At 38.6% G+C, this 17,623-nt stretch overlaps 1 protein-coding gene across 1 annotated transcript in view; it reads right to left on the reverse strand.

The window, feature by feature from the left end:
- The window catches only part of RYR2 (ryanodine receptor 2), a 544,943-nt gene that overhangs the window by 429,898 nt on the left and 97,422 nt on the right, over positions 1 to 17,623 (reverse strand). Inside the window, exons 6-8 of the mRNA XM_047088668.1 lie at positions 12,817 to 12,891; positions 9,302 to 9,380; positions 5,463 to 5,575 (exon numbers count right to left, since the gene is read on the reverse strand). Of these exons, the coding sequence (XP_046944624.1) occupies positions 5,463 to 5,575; positions 9,302 to 9,380; positions 12,817 to 12,891 (267 nt within the window). The remainder of the gene's footprint in view (positions 1 to 5,462; positions 5,576 to 9,301; positions 9,381 to 12,816; positions 12,892 to 17,623) is intronic.

Genomic DNA, 17,623 nt, shown 5'->3' on the forward strand with positions numbered 1-17,623 from the left:
ATTCTCTCTCTCTCTCTCTCTCTCTCTCTCTCTCTCCCTCTGTCTCTCTCTCTCTCTCTCTCAAAAATAAAATAAGCATTAAAAAAATAATAGTAAGGAGCTGCTGTAGTGAAAAATAATGGGAGTGGGGAGGAGGGTTAAGATGCAATTTTCAAATCCTATCTAAACCTAAAGATAAATAATACGTACGAGAGGACCAAAAAAATATGAAAGTTTCAGTCTGCTGAAAAAAGTCCAAAAAATGTCCTTAAGATCGTATTGCAGCACATAAACTTACTTAATAATGCCCACTCTTCTCAAGAAAATATTCTCTGGGCATAACTATTCTGGATGTCTCTAATTAATTTTGCTGCTTAAACAGCTAAGGGAAATCTAAAGACACACAACATTGTCAGACCTGTCAGATGAAATATTCAGAAAGCAGTAACAGTTGCAATTACTGAAACTAAGACGAGTTGTCCTTAAAGCAAAACAGATGTTGTCAGAGGTTGAAAGCAAAGTTGGCCTTAGGCTGAAACATGTAACTATTCTAGAATTTACATGCTTACAGTAGCATCAACCCACCAGCAAAAGTGGAGGGGCCTGGGGCCCCCTCCACTCCTTCATGTCACCGTGACCTTTGTGTTAGTGACTCTCCAGATCGAATACACACAGGAGTCAGCTGAGGATCTTGTCCAAACATGCATATTTGAACCCAGGAAGTGTGGAGGGGCCAACCAAGGCTGCTGGCCCCAAAACGGTGTTTTGAGTAACAGGACATTGTATGATAGAATCACAAAATCTCAGAAGTAAGAGAGGATATTATAAATCATCTTATGGGAGTTCTTTTTTTTTTTTTAATATTTACTTATTTTTGAGAGAGAGAGAGACACAGACAGAACATGAGAAGGGGAGGGGCAGAGAGCAAGGGAGACACAGAATCTGAAGCAGGCTCCAGGTTCTGAGCTGTCAGTACAGAGCCCAACATGGGGCTCAAACCTATAAACCATGAGATCATGACCTGAGCTGAAGTTGGACATTTAACCGACTGAGCCACCCACACTCCCCTATGGGAGTTCTTAACCAAAACTCCACTTAGAGAACGTCTAGTTTTCCTTGTAATCCTATGTATATGTTTCATGTATTTTAAAATATTGATGACAAGCGGTCAATAAGCTTCATCAGATTACCAAAGGGGTCTATGGCCCCTAAATTTTTAGGAATATCTGAATTCAACCCTTATGGGATGCATTCATTCAACACAAATATTTCTCTCTTAAGTGTCAGGCACCTGGGTCCTGGTGAGCAACATTCTGGATACATTAGCATCCAGTGACAGGAAACACAAGTACATAAGACATATCACCCCTCGGGCTTCATTTTCTCCTTCTGAGAAAAAATGAAGGGCACAGAATAGACGCTCTTTCCGAAAGGAATATTCTATGATTCCATCATTGGAGCCACAGAGAGAGAGAAAAAAAAAGGCTCAAAGTAAATAAAAATGGTTGCTGCAAAATAATTAGCTTGAAAAGATTTATGATCGCTGTCCTTTTTAGTTACCAGTATTTTATGCAACTTGAGGAAATTCAGCAACTTCTTATGTAGTCAAAACACCTTGTACTTCTTATGAGAAATTCAGAGATGGGTAGGGGAATGGTGGGGAAATTCTTAACAGTAACACAAAGTCACTAACACAAAGGTCACGGTGACATGAAGGAGTGGAGGGGGCCCCAGGCCCCTCCACTTTTGCTGGTGGGTTGATGCTACTGTAAGCATGTAAATTCTAGAATAGTTACATGTTTCAGCCTAAGGCCAACTTTGCTTTCAACCTCTGACAACATCTGTTTTGCTTTAAGGACAACCCGAGAATGCCTTATTTAAGCATCTGCCGACCACTCTTTAGATTGTGGGGTTCAGCTTTGCCTAATTACTTTCAGACAATGGCAATGTTTTCATGGATCTTTAAAAAATCTGTATGTTCCTATAGGTGACCTAATTAAGAAAAAATTAGTCAAAAAATCAATGTTTCCAATGCAAGTAATCCAATCCATGGATTGAAGACTTCTGTGTGTACCAGGGTGATCTGATGTCTTTCTAAACCAATAAAAGTTGTTGTGTATGCTTTATTTGTTCAGTTTGAAATAGATTCATAGTCAGCACTACCTACACGGCCATGTTTTCTCGATTTTAAGTTGTGTATCTGTCTTATATTTAAGCTGCTTTGTCAATTCTTTTTAAAAGAAAAAAAGTAAACAGTTCCAATAGGGACACAGGGATTTTGTTTTTCTTCTTGGATATCCTGAAAAGAGGATGAAGGTATCATTCCATATGAGAATATGAAACAGCAAGGTGAGAAAAGACCATATTTGGATGAGCGGTTTGCAACAACTTATTTCTAGAAATAAGACCCCTTATTCCTTGGAAATCATGCGCAGAGAAGCAACATACGAAGTAGAGGGCACAGCCTGGGCTGCTTGGTGTCCAACACAGCGCCCTCTTCTGTCCACGGGGCACGGCTGCAGAGGACAGGGTGAAAATCAATCGTGTAAAGTCAATTTTACCCATTAGCACCCCAGCAGATGTAAGCTTTATTAGAGTACCTAAAGCCCAATTCAGCTTAACCATCTCTGTTAGTGGAGGAAAACTAGATCAAAGGTCCACAGGCACTAATGACTAGAAAGTTATAAAATCAATGGCTGGAAAAGTTTATTTTAAGTAGTTATTTTTAACGAATGTGTTTTCAGCCAAAGTTATTATTAAATTATTTACTTTGAAACACATCAGCAACTTCTCAGAATGTGAACCTGGCTTTCCACGGTAGACCTCTATTTAAAATCAGCTATATTACTCCCTTTACTCCTGCCTTCCCGACTTCTTCTTCTTCTGGTTAAGTATCTGCAGGGTCGTTAGCCATTCTCCACAAGGACAAATCTCCCAAGTAAACAGTGATAGTAACTCACTAAGCAACTCTCTGGTTTGGATCAAAGAATTTCATCTTTTTAACACCCCTGTGAATTACGTTCTTTATTATCACCATATTGCAGGTGAGGAAAGTGAGGGTTTTAAGAAGTTCCATGATTGGCCCAGGCTCATACTTACCAGGCCCTACACTAATAAACAGATATTTATACACAGAGCCCATTTTTAGTTATTTAGGCGCAGTATACGGGTTATTCCAGCTGCTGCTATTCCAAAATCCTTTTGCTCCCTCACTATTTACCCTTATCACACTTTCTCCAGATTCTTGTAATCAACGACAGCAAGAGTGTGAAATAATTAACCATCCCTATGCCCTATACCCAAAACCCAAACTGTAACACATACTTACTGCCTTACAATATTCTTCTACAGTTCCCTATGTATTTGGTTCCCTTCTTCCACTAATGCTTTGAGGGCAGAAAGCAGGTGCAATGTGCCCTTGGTCTTTCCTGCAGTTTTTACGACACGCTAGGTACACAGAGATGAACACTAAAAGCACTGACTTCGTGCCCAAACAAAAGCGAAATCTGAACAGTCCGGTGACCACTGTTTGTAGCTCGCTAAAAGCATACCAGAAAAGGAACCTGGGTGAATTGGCTAAACTGTAGCTGGAAAATAATTCGTGAATTTCATTTATCATGAGATTTATTTCTAAAGGCAAGAGAAGGTGAACCTCATGCATTATGATTATTGATACTATTCGTCTAAGTGCTTTTGAAATCATACCTTATTCACATTCATTATCTGATTGGTTCATCCTAGTAAACTTGTGTTAAATATAAGCACCAGCATTTTGCAAGTGGGAAAGCCAGAATTCAGGGAGTTCAGGGAATTAGTGGCAGAAGGGATGCTAGAAGCATTGTCCCCAGTGAGATTCCGAGTTTTCTACTCCTTCAGTACCTAACAATGGCATCCTGTCAGATAAACTCTGCTATGTCGTGGGAAGTACAAATTGTACAGCAAAAACATGCACAGTCATGTCCAAACCAAAATAAGGTATGTATACATTTAAAAGCATGCAATGATTATTTTTAGCTGCTACTGGTTTCCAAGTAAAATTACAACTCCAAATATCTATCTCCTGATCAAGATGTACAGCACCTTCACAGACACAGCCTGTGCATACAGCAAGGGCTTAATAAATGCTTCTTTGACAAGCTGACATGTCTGTATTACCCCAGAAGCATGGATGGTGCCCGCTTCCACCCACACTGGTCAAGAGACAAAAGGAGAGAAACACTCCAGGCCTCCCTTTGGCTGTTCAACATTAGATGTTCCACTGAATGTAACAGTCCTGTGAGTTAGACCATCACTGTTCCATCATTTCCTGGTCTTTACCATTACCTCTTTCCACAGAGCAAGTGAAACAAAACCGTTCTTCCGAGATACGTCTCAAAATTGGAACGAAATGTGTTGATAAGCACAGTCTGACTCCCAACAGCCCAAACCCACCCTATTTCCATGTTTCCAGAGCAAGGGGCACCAGCTACCTGCTTGATCTTAAATCGACTGAGCAAAAAGAGTTTCTTTTCATTTATGGCAGTGGGAATACACTTTCTATAAATCAGTGTCTGCTTAACCGCTACAATGTTCCATTTCTGATTTTTATTTCTATCATCACCCACAGTGATGTTTGGAAGTTTTTTATGTAAATATTCATGGAAAGTTTATAATTTATACTTACTTTTTTTTTTCTTTAAGATTTATTTATTTATTTAAGTAATCCCTACAGCTAGCGCGGGGCTCGAACTCACAAACCCCAAGATCAAGAGCCACATGGCGCACCGACTAAGCCAGCCAGGTGCCTCTGTTGCGTTCCTTTTTCAACCTCAAAATAAAAAGAATACTTTGCACTGGCATCCTTCACACTTCCATTGATTTCACTCTTCTGAAAACTTGGGTGCAGCAAAAATACAATTTACTAAGTAAGTTAAATTAAATATATAACGGCCTCGCCACAAAAATAAAATACACCTTCAATGATACAATACAAACTTCTTTTTTCACACTCCCATTTCTAACCCCCACCCTCTGAAACCATGCCGTGTCAATGAGAGACCGGAACTGGTTTTTATTTCATCTATTTCTCCTTTGTCAACATGGCACAAGTTCCTCATGTACTAATTTGCTTTCGTACATGTCAAAATAGGTAATCACAATCCCCTTAACACAGCCTTCGGTGGGCACAAAATAAAGTCCGTGGAATTTTGAATTCCTGATTAGACTGTATTTGCATGTCATTAATAAAATAACCTGAGAACAGGTGCTGTCAGTATCATGAACACACAAACTAAGGGCACAAGGGAAGCCTGTCTAAATAAACCCGGGAAGCCACACTTGCACACAGGTCACATTAGTCCCTTACTTAAAGTTATTTATAACTCATCAAAGAGAGATACAGCCTTGTCTCTAAGCAATTTCGCTAGGGAATTTGCAGTCTTGGGTTTACGGTGAAAACTTCATGGACCCAACACCCAACACACGACCCCTCCTGCCACACTTACCAGGTACCTCTCAGAGGACACACTGACTAGGATGAGGTCATCTCCAACGCGCACCTTTTCTCCTTCCGACCTCTGCTTGGACGCAGGATGAATAGTCCACCAACAAGCCTCACCTGCAGGACGATTGGAAAGGGGAAACACGAAGAGATGCCTCTTATTTTAAAATCGATTTTGTCTGCCAGCGCCTCCAAAATGAAAGAGTCTTTCATAAAATAAGTCTTCAAGTCGGTCTCCCGATAAATAAATAAAATGGTTCTTCTCACCCAGCTTTCAGAAGTTTGAAAGTTCACTTGCAGTTTACTGCAAGTTCATCTGGTAGTCCACGGAACTCCAAAGACTGAGGCCAAATTAGCTTAGGGTAAAGACATGGTCAAATGCAATGGAACCCGGTTGTGACATTTTGAGAAGTTTGGTGTCTCCCTCCCCACCCCGCCGCCCCCCACACTGAGAATTGCTTACAAGGTATTTATTCACGTTACCATATGGTCAAATCTACCAGTCATGCTGGTCTTACTGCATTCCTTCTATAATCACATGTTCCTTGCTCTCTGTAATAACCTCTAGTTTTCTGGCACATGATTTTCAAAAGGACTTGGCGTTTGCGATGTGACAGTTGCATTACAGCATTTTAAAAACTCTGTACTTTGGGGGGATGCTAATTAAAAGTAGATGCAAAGTGTTGCCACTGAAACGTTACTATCCTGTGCCTTGTTTTTTTATTTTACTTTTCAAAAAAATTCTTAATATTTATTTTTGAGAGAGAGGTTGAGAGAGAGTGAGCACAGGAGGAACAGAAAGAGAGGGAGGGAGACACAGAATCCAAAGCAGGATCCAGGCTCCGAGCTGTCAGCGCAGAGCCCGACGCGGGGCTCGAACTCACGAATCATGAGATCAGGACCTGAGCCGAAGTTGGATGCTTAACCGACTGAGCCACCCAGGAGCCCCTTATTTTTTATTTTCAAATGTGGTAGTTTCTACTTAACTAAGGGTAAAATATAAGAGAATCCTACTATAGAAGGATACGTCTTAAAAATATCTGGGCACACATTAACTCAAATAATTTCTTCCAGAACAAGTCAAGCATAAGCCTCCTGAGCCACACATCAATCCATTCTTCAGTCCCATTAGCTAAAATACAAACTTAAGCAAACAATTCTTCAATGTGTTTAAAGTTCCTTTTAAAATCTAAATCTAAGTTCTATCCAAAATTGAAGTAGGGTTTTAGTGATATCTGTTATCTAATACTCATTCTGCCCCTTTGACCAGCTTTATTATTTTTCAGAACACTTTTTTTTTTTTTAATTTTTTTTTTCAACGTTAATTTATTTTTGGGACAGAGAGAGACAGAGCATGAACGGGGGAGGGGCAGAGAGAGAGGGAGACACAGAATCGGAAACGGGCTCCAGGCTCCGAGCCATCAGCCCAGAGCCCGACGTGGGGCTCGAACTCCCGGACCGCGAGATCGTGACCTGGCTGAAGTCGGACGCTCAACCGACTGCGCCACCCAGGCGCCCCTCAGAACACTTATTTTTTTCTTCTTCACCAATTCCCCAAAGCCAGAATAAGTTCCATAACAGCAGGGGCTTTGTGTTTTTGTTCACCGGGGTTTCCCCAGCTGCTACTAGCATATTGTAGGCACTAAATAAAAATTCACTTTGCATAAATGTGTAAATTAATCATCAAATACCACTTCTTAAGCATTCTTACAGCCAACATGTCATGTGCCCTGAGATGCTTTCCTTATACGGACCACAGTCTTACTTGAATGTCACCTTGCAGGGTTCTTTATCTTTATTCACTCAATTCACATTTTTAGGGTTGCAGGGAGTTTTTCATTCATTCACTCAAATGTTTATAAAGCAACCACACTCTGTCAATCACTGCTTTAGAAGTTGGGGATACACAGTAAACAAGGAATGAAAAGTTATCTGCCTTGTGAGTTTAATTCTCACAAGGCAGGCAGACAACAAGCAATAAATATAATAATTCAGCAATTCAGATGATGTAAAAAGCTACGGGAACACAGTACACCATAAAGGGATCACACACTGGCAAAGGGACTGCCTTATTTTGTTGTTTTGACGATTATATAATCATCTCAGTGTATGAAAACAAATTCTAGATCGTACATGTCTTTGACTCTTTTTGAGAGAGACAGAACTAAAGACTTTTTCATGTCGATGTTGCTGAAGTAAATTAAAATGAGGAAACATTTCAAAACTAGCAAAAATGCAGAGAAATGATCAAGCTTCTAAAAATAAAAATAATATTCCTTGTTTTGGTGCCTGGGGTTCTGGAATCTGTCATGCATGGTGATGTGTTGGTCTATGAAAAGTTAATTAGGTTGGTGAATATTTATCTTTATCCACTGGTTGTCTGTGAAAATTTTAGAAGGTGGTATTTTATTTTATTTTTTAAAATTTATTTTATTTATTTATTTTGAGGGGGAGAGGGGAGAGAGAGAGCAAGAGAATCCTAAGCAGGCTCCACACTGTCCACGCAGAGCCCAATGTGGGGCTCAAACCCACAAACTGTGAGATCATGACCTGAGCTGAAATCAAGAGTCAGTGGCTTAACTGACTGAGCCATGCAGGTGCCCCTGGGGAATTATTTAAAAAGGAGGAGGGGCGCCTGGGTGGCGCAGTCGGTTAAGCGTCCGACTTCAGCCAGGTCGCGATCTCGCGGTCCGTGAGTTCGAGCCCCGCGTCAGGCTCTGGGCGGATGGCTCGGAGCCTGGAGCCTGTTTCCGATTCTGTGTCTCCCTCTCTCTCTGCCCCTCCCCCGTTCATGCTCTGTCTCTCTCTGTCCCAAAAATAAGTAAAAACGTTGAAAAAAAATTAAAAAAAAAAAAAAAGGAGGAAAGGGGAGAGGTGTGAGGGGATAGCTTGATCCCTCCCCTGAAAGAAAGTACTCAATAAGACTTGGTCTGTTTCCTTCCTTTGTTTTCTACTTGGTCTTTATTTTTATTTTTAATTCCAATTTTTCATTTAATTCCATAAAGTTTTAATTGGTTTATTTTTAATTTAATTTTAATTTTTTTAAATTTTTAATGCATGCTCATTGTAAAAGATAAGATAATCAAATTGTACAGAGGCATATAAAGCGTAAAGTCCTCACAGCACTGAGAACAGAAACACCAACAGAGTCTATGTTCTCCTACTTTGATTCTCTCCAAGGGTAAATTGTGTTAATGTATGCATTTTCTGTTTCAAAATATAAAAATATATGTGTATTTGGACAGATATGTAGCCCTATGGACGGAGAAATGAGGCAGACTTTCATTTTTGACCTTTTTGTTGGAATCCTGACATGAAGCATGCTACATTTTTTAAATTTTTTTTCAACGTTTTTTATTTATTTTTGGGACAGAGAGAGACAGAGCATGAACGGGGGAGGGGCAGAGAGAGAGGGAGACACAGAATCGGAAACAGGCTCCAGGCTCCGAGCCATCAGCCCAGAGCCTGACGCGGGGCTCGAACTCACGGACCGCGAGATCGTGACCTGGCTGAAGTCGGACGCTTAACCGACTGCGCCACCCAGGCGCCCCATTTTTTAGACTTAAAATGTAGTAAATATTGTATTTGTATCCAAATCCCTAAGAAGAATGTTTGAGGTACAGTTTGAGTAACCAGTTAATTATGTGGGAACGACCAACCAATAGAAACAATATACACTTCCTCTTTCTACTAAAAATCTTCCTTAGAAAGTCATTCGTTTTTTTCTTGACTCCATCCACAAGAACATTTATCTAATGGATCTCCACGGCTTACAACTTCTCCCAGTCCAAACCCTGCCATGCTCTCTCTGAGCACGGCCTCACTGGGGCCCAAGGCGCTCACCTGTTGTGTCCTCTTGCAAGCCAACGTCAAAGGCCAGTTTATCAGTTGAAGACCGGGAGGTGGACAGACAGCACAGATACTGAAAGACACAGAGTCAGTAGTTGTTGCTAAACATTTACGGTCCTGTGGGAGTTTAATTCTGACGCGTCATTTGCTATCATCAGTCTATCTCTGCTCTATCAGTCTTCTCCTTCACATCTGGATGCTTCTGTGCACAGCCCCAATTTCTCATTGTGAGGGAAAACAACACTCATATGGCATTCATTAGGAGCAATGCTCTAAGGGAGATGCAGTCCTTTTTCTCCTCACGAAAAGACTTAGGAAATGTGTTCTGTCAGTAAAAGAAAACACATAACTGGGGATATGTTTGTACATCTCCCTTCATGTGATATTCATGATCGTAAGCAAAAGTACAACCTGATCTGACAGAAATCTTTCTCCCAAACAGAAATTTGAAAACTATTCACTCTCATCTTCTAGTTCTGGTTTCATTTTTGAAATTTTAACTCTCGGGGAACCTAGGTGGCTCAGTCGGTTGAGCGTCCGACTTTGGCTCAGCTCATGATCTCAAGGTTCGTGGGTTTGAGCCCCGCGTCGGGCTCTGTGCTGACAGCTCAGAGCCTGGAGCCCGCTTCGGATTCTGTGTCTCCCCCTCTCCCTGCCCTTGTCTCCCTACTTCTCTCTCTCAAAAGAATGAATGAATGAATGAATGAATGAATGAAAGAACGAACATTAAAAAAAATTTTTTTAAATAAAATAAAATTTTCACTCTCTGAAATTCATCTGAATTCATTTTGGTGTGCAGCATGTCACCTCACTGAAGTGAGGTTCTATCACGTGTATACGTGTGTGTGATTCCCTATGAGTAACTGAACTCTTGCAACACCATCATCTCCTTCCATCTCCCCCCTCCTTAAGTTTCCCTAACTGTATATGCTTGAACATAAAGTCTAGCATAATTTTTCAGTCCACCTTCCTGAACCGTACCCCAACCTCAGAAATCTTGCAAACTGGTATAAGAATGAGGACACAAGGATGAACATAGTATAAGGTCAAGATACACTATCATCTACGTAACAGGTGCACTGCCAGCAAGACCAGGAGCCCTGCAAAGAGTACTCAGAGACGATTCTGGGGATGGAGCAAGTCCAGACCTCTCAGAGTTACCGAACAACTAGGGCAAAGCCTAGAAAATTCCTTCTATGAAACAGGATCCACCCACCTCAGTGGGAGTCAGTAACTGTGAAGAGGCAGGAGTGAATCAATTGGGACAGATGTGCCGGCACATTAAGTGGAAGTCAGTGCCATGGGGATGTAAAATGAAATTAACATGGAGATTCCAATTCTGCCTTTTGTCTACAAAACACTGGCTCCCAAAATTATAGAAAAGTTGCTTTGAGGGTCCTCAAAAATGTTCTGAGCCAGTGTAGGACTGTGAGTCTCACCTTGAGAAAGGCTGCCCACGGTGATACCTGAGGTTCATAGACTTTAGCTCTAAACATATTAAGTGTCTTCCTTTATCTTATTAAAGTCTTCTGTTACATCCTGCAATAATTACAGTACTGGGTACTATAAATATTACCATAAATTCTCTCTTCCAATAATATTCACAGCAACTATGAGGTAGGTAATATAATTATTCCACTAAATTTTCATTAAGTTCCATGAGGACAAGGATATGATCTTATTCACTACTATACCCAGCACCTAAAACAGTACCTAGCACACCTGAGAAAGTGAGTCTGAACCCAGATTGACTGACCAAGTTCTGGAATAGAATTCTTTCCATGAAGTTTTAATGCATGATGGCTGTATGCAAATAGGTTGTATTTATGTATTTATCTAGTATCCAGCCACTTTACTAGAGTATTTTCCTAAATTTTATTCCTTATATTGCTGTGTCAGCCAAGAGATCCAGAACCATGTTAATGTACTTTTGGTTTTGTTTATTTGTTTGACTTGGTTTTGTCAAGAACCACCTTAGTGTTTGACAATTAAGATTGATGTTGGTTATTGAATTGATATTTATATTTTATCACTGAGAAATTAATCATCAATGCTTAGTTTTTATTAGAAATGGGTGTCGAGTTTTATTAAAACCTTTTTCAATACCTGTTAAGATGATCACAATTTTTCTTATCTGGCCTATTTATATGATGTAGCACATTAATAGAAATGATATTATTAAGTCATCATTAAAATGGTATCTACAGTTTTCCTATACTTCTCTTCCTATACTTTTGAATTCCATTCACCAGAACTTTAGGTCAGATTTTCACACTGGTAATCATGAATAAGACTCAAAATTTTAAGTTTATTTTGAGAGAGAGAGAAAAAGAGCATGAGCAGGGAGGGGCAGAGAGAGGCAGAGAGAGAGAATCCTAAGAAGGTTCTGCGCTGTCAGTGCAGGGCTCAAACACAATGAACTGTGAGATCATGATTTGACGCTTAACCAACTGAGCCACCCACGTGCCCTGACTGACAATTTTTTATATGTTTTTGGGTACTGATATTGAGGCTATGCTTGGTCACCTGTTCTGAAGTGATTTACATAATATCAGAATTATGTAAATCTCTAAAACAGATTTTCTTCATGAAAGAAACAATCAATTATATTATACTTCTAAATGTTGGACCATCATGTATTCATGAAAATTATATTGATGAAGAATTTAAATAATGTGGAAAATGCTTATGCTACAATAATATGTTTAGAAAATCAGGATATAAATTTGGTTATATAGTAGGATCTCAATTATGTAAAAAATTAATAAGAACAGAAAGGATTAAATTTTTTTAAAGTCCCTACACATTCTTCTCCCATTAACATGATCATGAAGAATTGTGTCATCTGTAATTTCCAAATCTTATAAAATAAATATGTATTGCTTTTACAACCTAATAAAGCTTTTACAAGAGTAGAATAAAACTTTTATGCATTTTACAAAGTATATAAAATAATAATGCATATTATATAACATAAAAGTATATAGAAGTATATCAAGTGTATATCTAGATAGACAGATAGACATATATAGAAGTATATCAAGTATGTATCTAGATAGACAGATATGTATATGAGTATCTACACCTATATGGATAACACTGTGGATATAGACTTTTTCAATGTTATCCTTCAGTAATTTTCTAATAAATGAACTGTTTGATTTCTTTAATTATAAAATTTAATTTTCTAATAAATGAACTGTTTAAAACAAAAACAGAAATGAGAAATATTTATTTGACTCTTACACCTCTGTCTTCTTAAAACCAGTCTATCAAAAATTAAGATAATAAAAAATAGGAGTCGTAAATGACAGAATTGAAGGACTTTACAGATCATCTAAGCTAACTCTCATTTTTTAAATGAGAAAAAATAAATAAGGTACAAAGGTATTAAAGAATGCATCCATCCCAATTTATTAATACCATCAATGAAATGCTATTACCAACACTTCCTGCTGATGTATATCTAAATGAGCCCTGTAAGAGATGAAATCAAAATGCGTACTCACCATGCCACTATAGGAATGGCGTAGCAATATGGCATGTCCGTACAGGAGTGTTCGATGACCACCACCTTGAGCAGTCTACATAGAAAGAAGAAAGGGTCGACAAGAAAAAAAAAAAGAAGAAAGAGTAAACTTAACTACGTCAATAAAATACTCTCTTGCTATCAAGGAAACATTTAATAGGAAGGAATAAAATAAAAGTAAGCAAAGTGCTGTGATAAGAATGTTTAAGTTGGAATAAGGCTACCAAGAAAAATCTCTACTGAGAGTCTGACAGTTGATCTAGTTCTTGAAGAATGAACTTGATTTTGGTAACTGTAAGTACTTACCAGAATTTGTAATTACTTATTTATAGTTATTTATTGTCTCTATTTCCCATTACATTGTGAGCTGCACTGGGCAGGGACTACGGTACCTTAGTCACCCACTGTACCCCAGGTTCCTGGCAAAATGCCTGGCACACAATAAGGACTAAATAAATATCTGTTCAATGAAAGAGAATTCCTAAAGCACAGAATGGATCAAATCATCTACAGGTTTGAAATTGTTTCATGCCTTCCAACTGTTTTTTTTTAAGAGTCCAAATTTTTTAATATGAAATAGAGAAATGCTTCTCAAATTTTAGCATACTTACAAATCACTGGGAAAGCCTACTAGGATAAGGAGGGATGATACTGACTTATGTATACTTTAAGAAGTGAAGAAAGTACATTAGTATCTTTTTTTAAAGTTTATTTGTTTATTTAGAGAAAGAGACAGAATGTGCACAAGTGGGGGAGGGGGAGAGAGAGAGAATCCAAAGCAGGCTCCATGCTGTCAATGCAGAGTCCACTGTGGGGCTCGATCTCATGAACCATGAGATCATGGCCTCAGCCAAGATCAAGAGTTGGACGCTTAACCAACTGAGCCACCCAGGTGCCCCAAGAAAGTACGTTAATATATTATACTACTATAGCTCTTTTCACTCAAAAGATACCCGCTTCCTACTGTTCCGTACAACTCCTTAGGATAACTTTTTTTTTTACATGTTATGCTCAGAAGACCTCAGAACCATTCTTAAAATGAATGTATTCATTCATTTAATGGTATTGAAAGGGATTCAAATAAGAAAACCTGCTTTAAAAAAAGGAGAATCGCTTTTTTCATACACTGAGAGCAAAAGGGAAAAATCTACTTTGCAAAATCATATTCCTTCTCGGCACTCTCTGAAAAGCATTCATTTCTTTTAAAATAATGTTTGATTCATGTAGCCAAGAACAATTTCATTCACCTTGCCTTATGTGGATCACTCTGATAGGAGCTTACCTTTTCATACCACATACAGGTTCCACAGCCACAAAATACAACTGACCTTGAGTAACAGTCACACCAATCAAAATAAGATTTTTTAAAAATGAAGGACAAGGCCTTAGATTTAACCCAAAAGTGGAAAATGATCCTTTTACTCTAACGCTTTGCTTTAGTTCACTTATATATAATATATACACATACACACACGCGCGCGCGCACACACACACACACATATGTAAATGTTCAAATTGGTTAAGGGAGATATTCCAAATACAGATTTCATACAACTAGGCAATTATAGATTTTACACTATAGATTTCCTCACCACTTAAATACAAATTTATGCTGCAGATTTAGTTTTAATAGAACTGAAAAAGTATGCAAATAACCCACACTAAATTAACTTTGTTACTTAAGAGAGCACAATTAACACAAAGTGAATGCAATTTCTGTCACACGGTCCACACTACTTTTTCTCTCATGTCTCATTTTATTTTTTATATTTATTTAAGTCATCTCTATCCCCAATATAGGGCTTGAACTCACGACCCCGAGATCAAGAGTGGCATTCTCTTCAGAAGGAGCCAGCTAGGCACCCCTCTAATGTGTCATTTTAAATGGTACTACTCCAATTGCCTCTAAATCAGAAAAAAATAAAATGTGCAATTTCCACACTTGAGCATATATTGGATAATTGTTCATTCAACAAACATATATGAAAACAATTATGTATGTGAGATTGATTCAAAGAGGTACCTTGGTTCTTTTCTGTGTTTTTTTTATTTTGTTTTTGGATTTGGTTAGTTGTGTCAATATTTCTGTTAAATTTGGCCTGGTCCTTGCTTTAATTTAAGTGAACAAATATTTAGGGACTTCTGATATTGGGAACTTCTGGTACTTTATGAAGTGGCTATACCAAATACTAGCCAGTTCTAGAGTTCTTCCTTCAACACTCTACAACACTGTACTTCAGGTAGACTGTTGGACTTCCCCTGAGAATTTCAATGAGAAAAAGATCATCACTGCTGGGTGATGTATCAGGACCCCAGAACACAGGTCCATTTTCCCTTTAGCCTCCCAAACCTAAACCTATAAGGACTCAGCTGTATAACCATATTATGCTTTGGGAATCCTGCCAGGACCAACTAGGTTAAGAGTCAATCAAGCTAATGTAGTTCAAGGCTGGCCCCCTTTCAAGAACATACACAGGAAAAAAATAATCTTAGTGGTTTTTGAAGTTAACCTATTAACCGTTTTTTGGACTCTGACATATGGGCAAAGTAAGCATTGCTTTCAATTGTACCAATTTAGAAAAGAAGTAGAAAAATGACATTTTATGTGAGACAAATAGACTTTTAATTCCCACGAAAGCCATCTATACTCTAACTAGTCCTGCTAATTCTCCAGTAAGTATCACACGAAAGAAACGCTCTGTCCTATGTGTTGGAAGTCTACTGTCTGAGAGGCACAGTGCACTTGATGCCAAGGGTATCACGCATAATATTTTCTTATTTTCAATAAGAACTGAAAGCTCTAATTATTCATTTACTCAACAACTATATATTGGATCCCACGTAGTTTCCTTCAAATATTTGCACACTAACAACAAAGAAAACAAGTTTAAGAGTTACTTCTTTGTGGGGTGCCTAGGTGGCTAGGCCCATTAAGCATCCAGCTTCGGCTCAGGTCATGATCTCGCAGTCAGTGAGTTCGGGTCCCGCACTGGGCTCTGTGCTGACAGCTCAGAGCCTGGAACCTGCTTCAGATTCTGTGTCTCCCTCTCTCCCTGCCCCTCCCCTGCTCACGCTCTGTCTCTCTCTTGTGCTCTCAAAAATAAATAAACCTTAAAGCTTTTTTTTTTTAAGGAGCTAATTCTTTGTATGATTCTTAATGCCTCCAACTATGGGATGCGTTATCATCAGATCCTTTTCGTAAAAATATTACCTGGAACTTACAAGTCCTTGAATACATTTCCAAGCATGACTTAGGTTCTACCTGTCCCTGAAAATGCAGCTGCTGGTACCCTAGCCCTGCCTCTAAGGTTGGTTGAGTCTGTGATGTATTTAGTGGGCTGCTGGTCATCAGCCCTTCATGGGCCCCCCAGCAGAACCAGGATCTGGAAATCAGCTCCCGTTAGACTACTGTGGTCTCCTGTAGACGATGAGGGTCTATGTTAAGGTGCTACTGCCATTTTAGGTGGAAAAAAATAACAAAAACATCAACAACTATCATTTCCAAACTCTCTCAGTACTTCTGATGTTGGAGAGCTAACCATCAGTTATTAAAAGGTGAAATTTGACTTTCTGAAAATATCAGCTAAAAACATGTTTTCAGGGGCGCCTGTGTGGCTTAGTCAGTTGGGTACCTGACTCTTGACTTTGGCTCTGGTCATGATCCCAGGGTCATGGGATCGAGCCCCATGTCTGACTCCACACTCAACATGGAGATTCTCTCTCTCTCTCTCTCTCCCTTTACTTTTCTTCCCCTATTCGTGCTCTCTCTCTACTTCTCTCCCCCTATTCGTTCTCTCTCTCTCTCTCTCTCTCTCTCTAAAATTAAACAAAAACAAAGAAAGCATGTTTTCAGTTCTGTGTGTGGATTTGGACCCATTATCCCTGAAATGACTGACACGGTTAATGTTCCACAACAGTGTAAAAAAATGACCTCATGAGCTATAAGTGGATAAAAGAGTCCAGAGTACATTCAAACAAAATCTAATCAACACTGTTGTAAGTGTTCTAAACCAGCCTCACTTCAAGTTTTACACAAATTATCTTAATATCAATTTAGTATTATTAGGCATTCCTATGCTTCTCGCTTACCAGGATCTTACTAAAGATGTCCAATTAGGGGACCCATATTGTAAGTAAAAGCTTTGATGTACATGCTTCTATGTTTACATTTATTTAGAACAATATGCCATCACGGGGTATAATTTATTCATGCTACCCTCTGTGGGAAGAGGGACAAATTGGATCATTGTAACTACATTTGATGTATAAGAGCAGAAAAGCATGAAACATAAAATCATAATAGCAATGACTAAGATACTGAAGAGGTTTATACACACAAAAAATTACTGGCACTGTGTTTCTGTTGTTTTGGTGTTGTTGTTGTTGTTGTTGTTGTTGTTTTGGCTCTGTGTTCTTTAAATATGTGTTTGTATTATATATTGGCTTATTAGCATGTCTCCCCTATTATTACTCTTTAACACTATCTAATTTACTAACTGTATAATATCTAAATACTTTAAGTTTTCTGTTTTTCTATTTTTTCCTGTATAAAAATGCTATGTTAATAAATATAGGACATCATCATTCCAGGCCCTTATTATGCAAAAAGGTTGTTTTTGTAATAAGTCAGACCACAGCATTTTTCTGTATTCCTTGACTGCTATGACATAACATGCCATTTTAGAAGTAAAACAATGAAATCTTAAAAGAAATTTATTACTGCAGGTGATCCTTGAGTACATGCCAAAATATGAAACAACAGACAAGAACAAGAAATTTGTATTAGA

Source organism: Lynx rufus, unplaced genomic scaffold (assembly GCF_022079265.1).
Source record: "Lynx rufus isolate CCGP_SWC_20201006 ecotype Redwood Valley unplaced genomic scaffold, mLynRuf1.p SCAF_25, whole genome shotgun sequence".
NCBI lineage: Eukaryota > Metazoa > Chordata > Mammalia > Carnivora > Felidae > Lynx > Lynx rufus.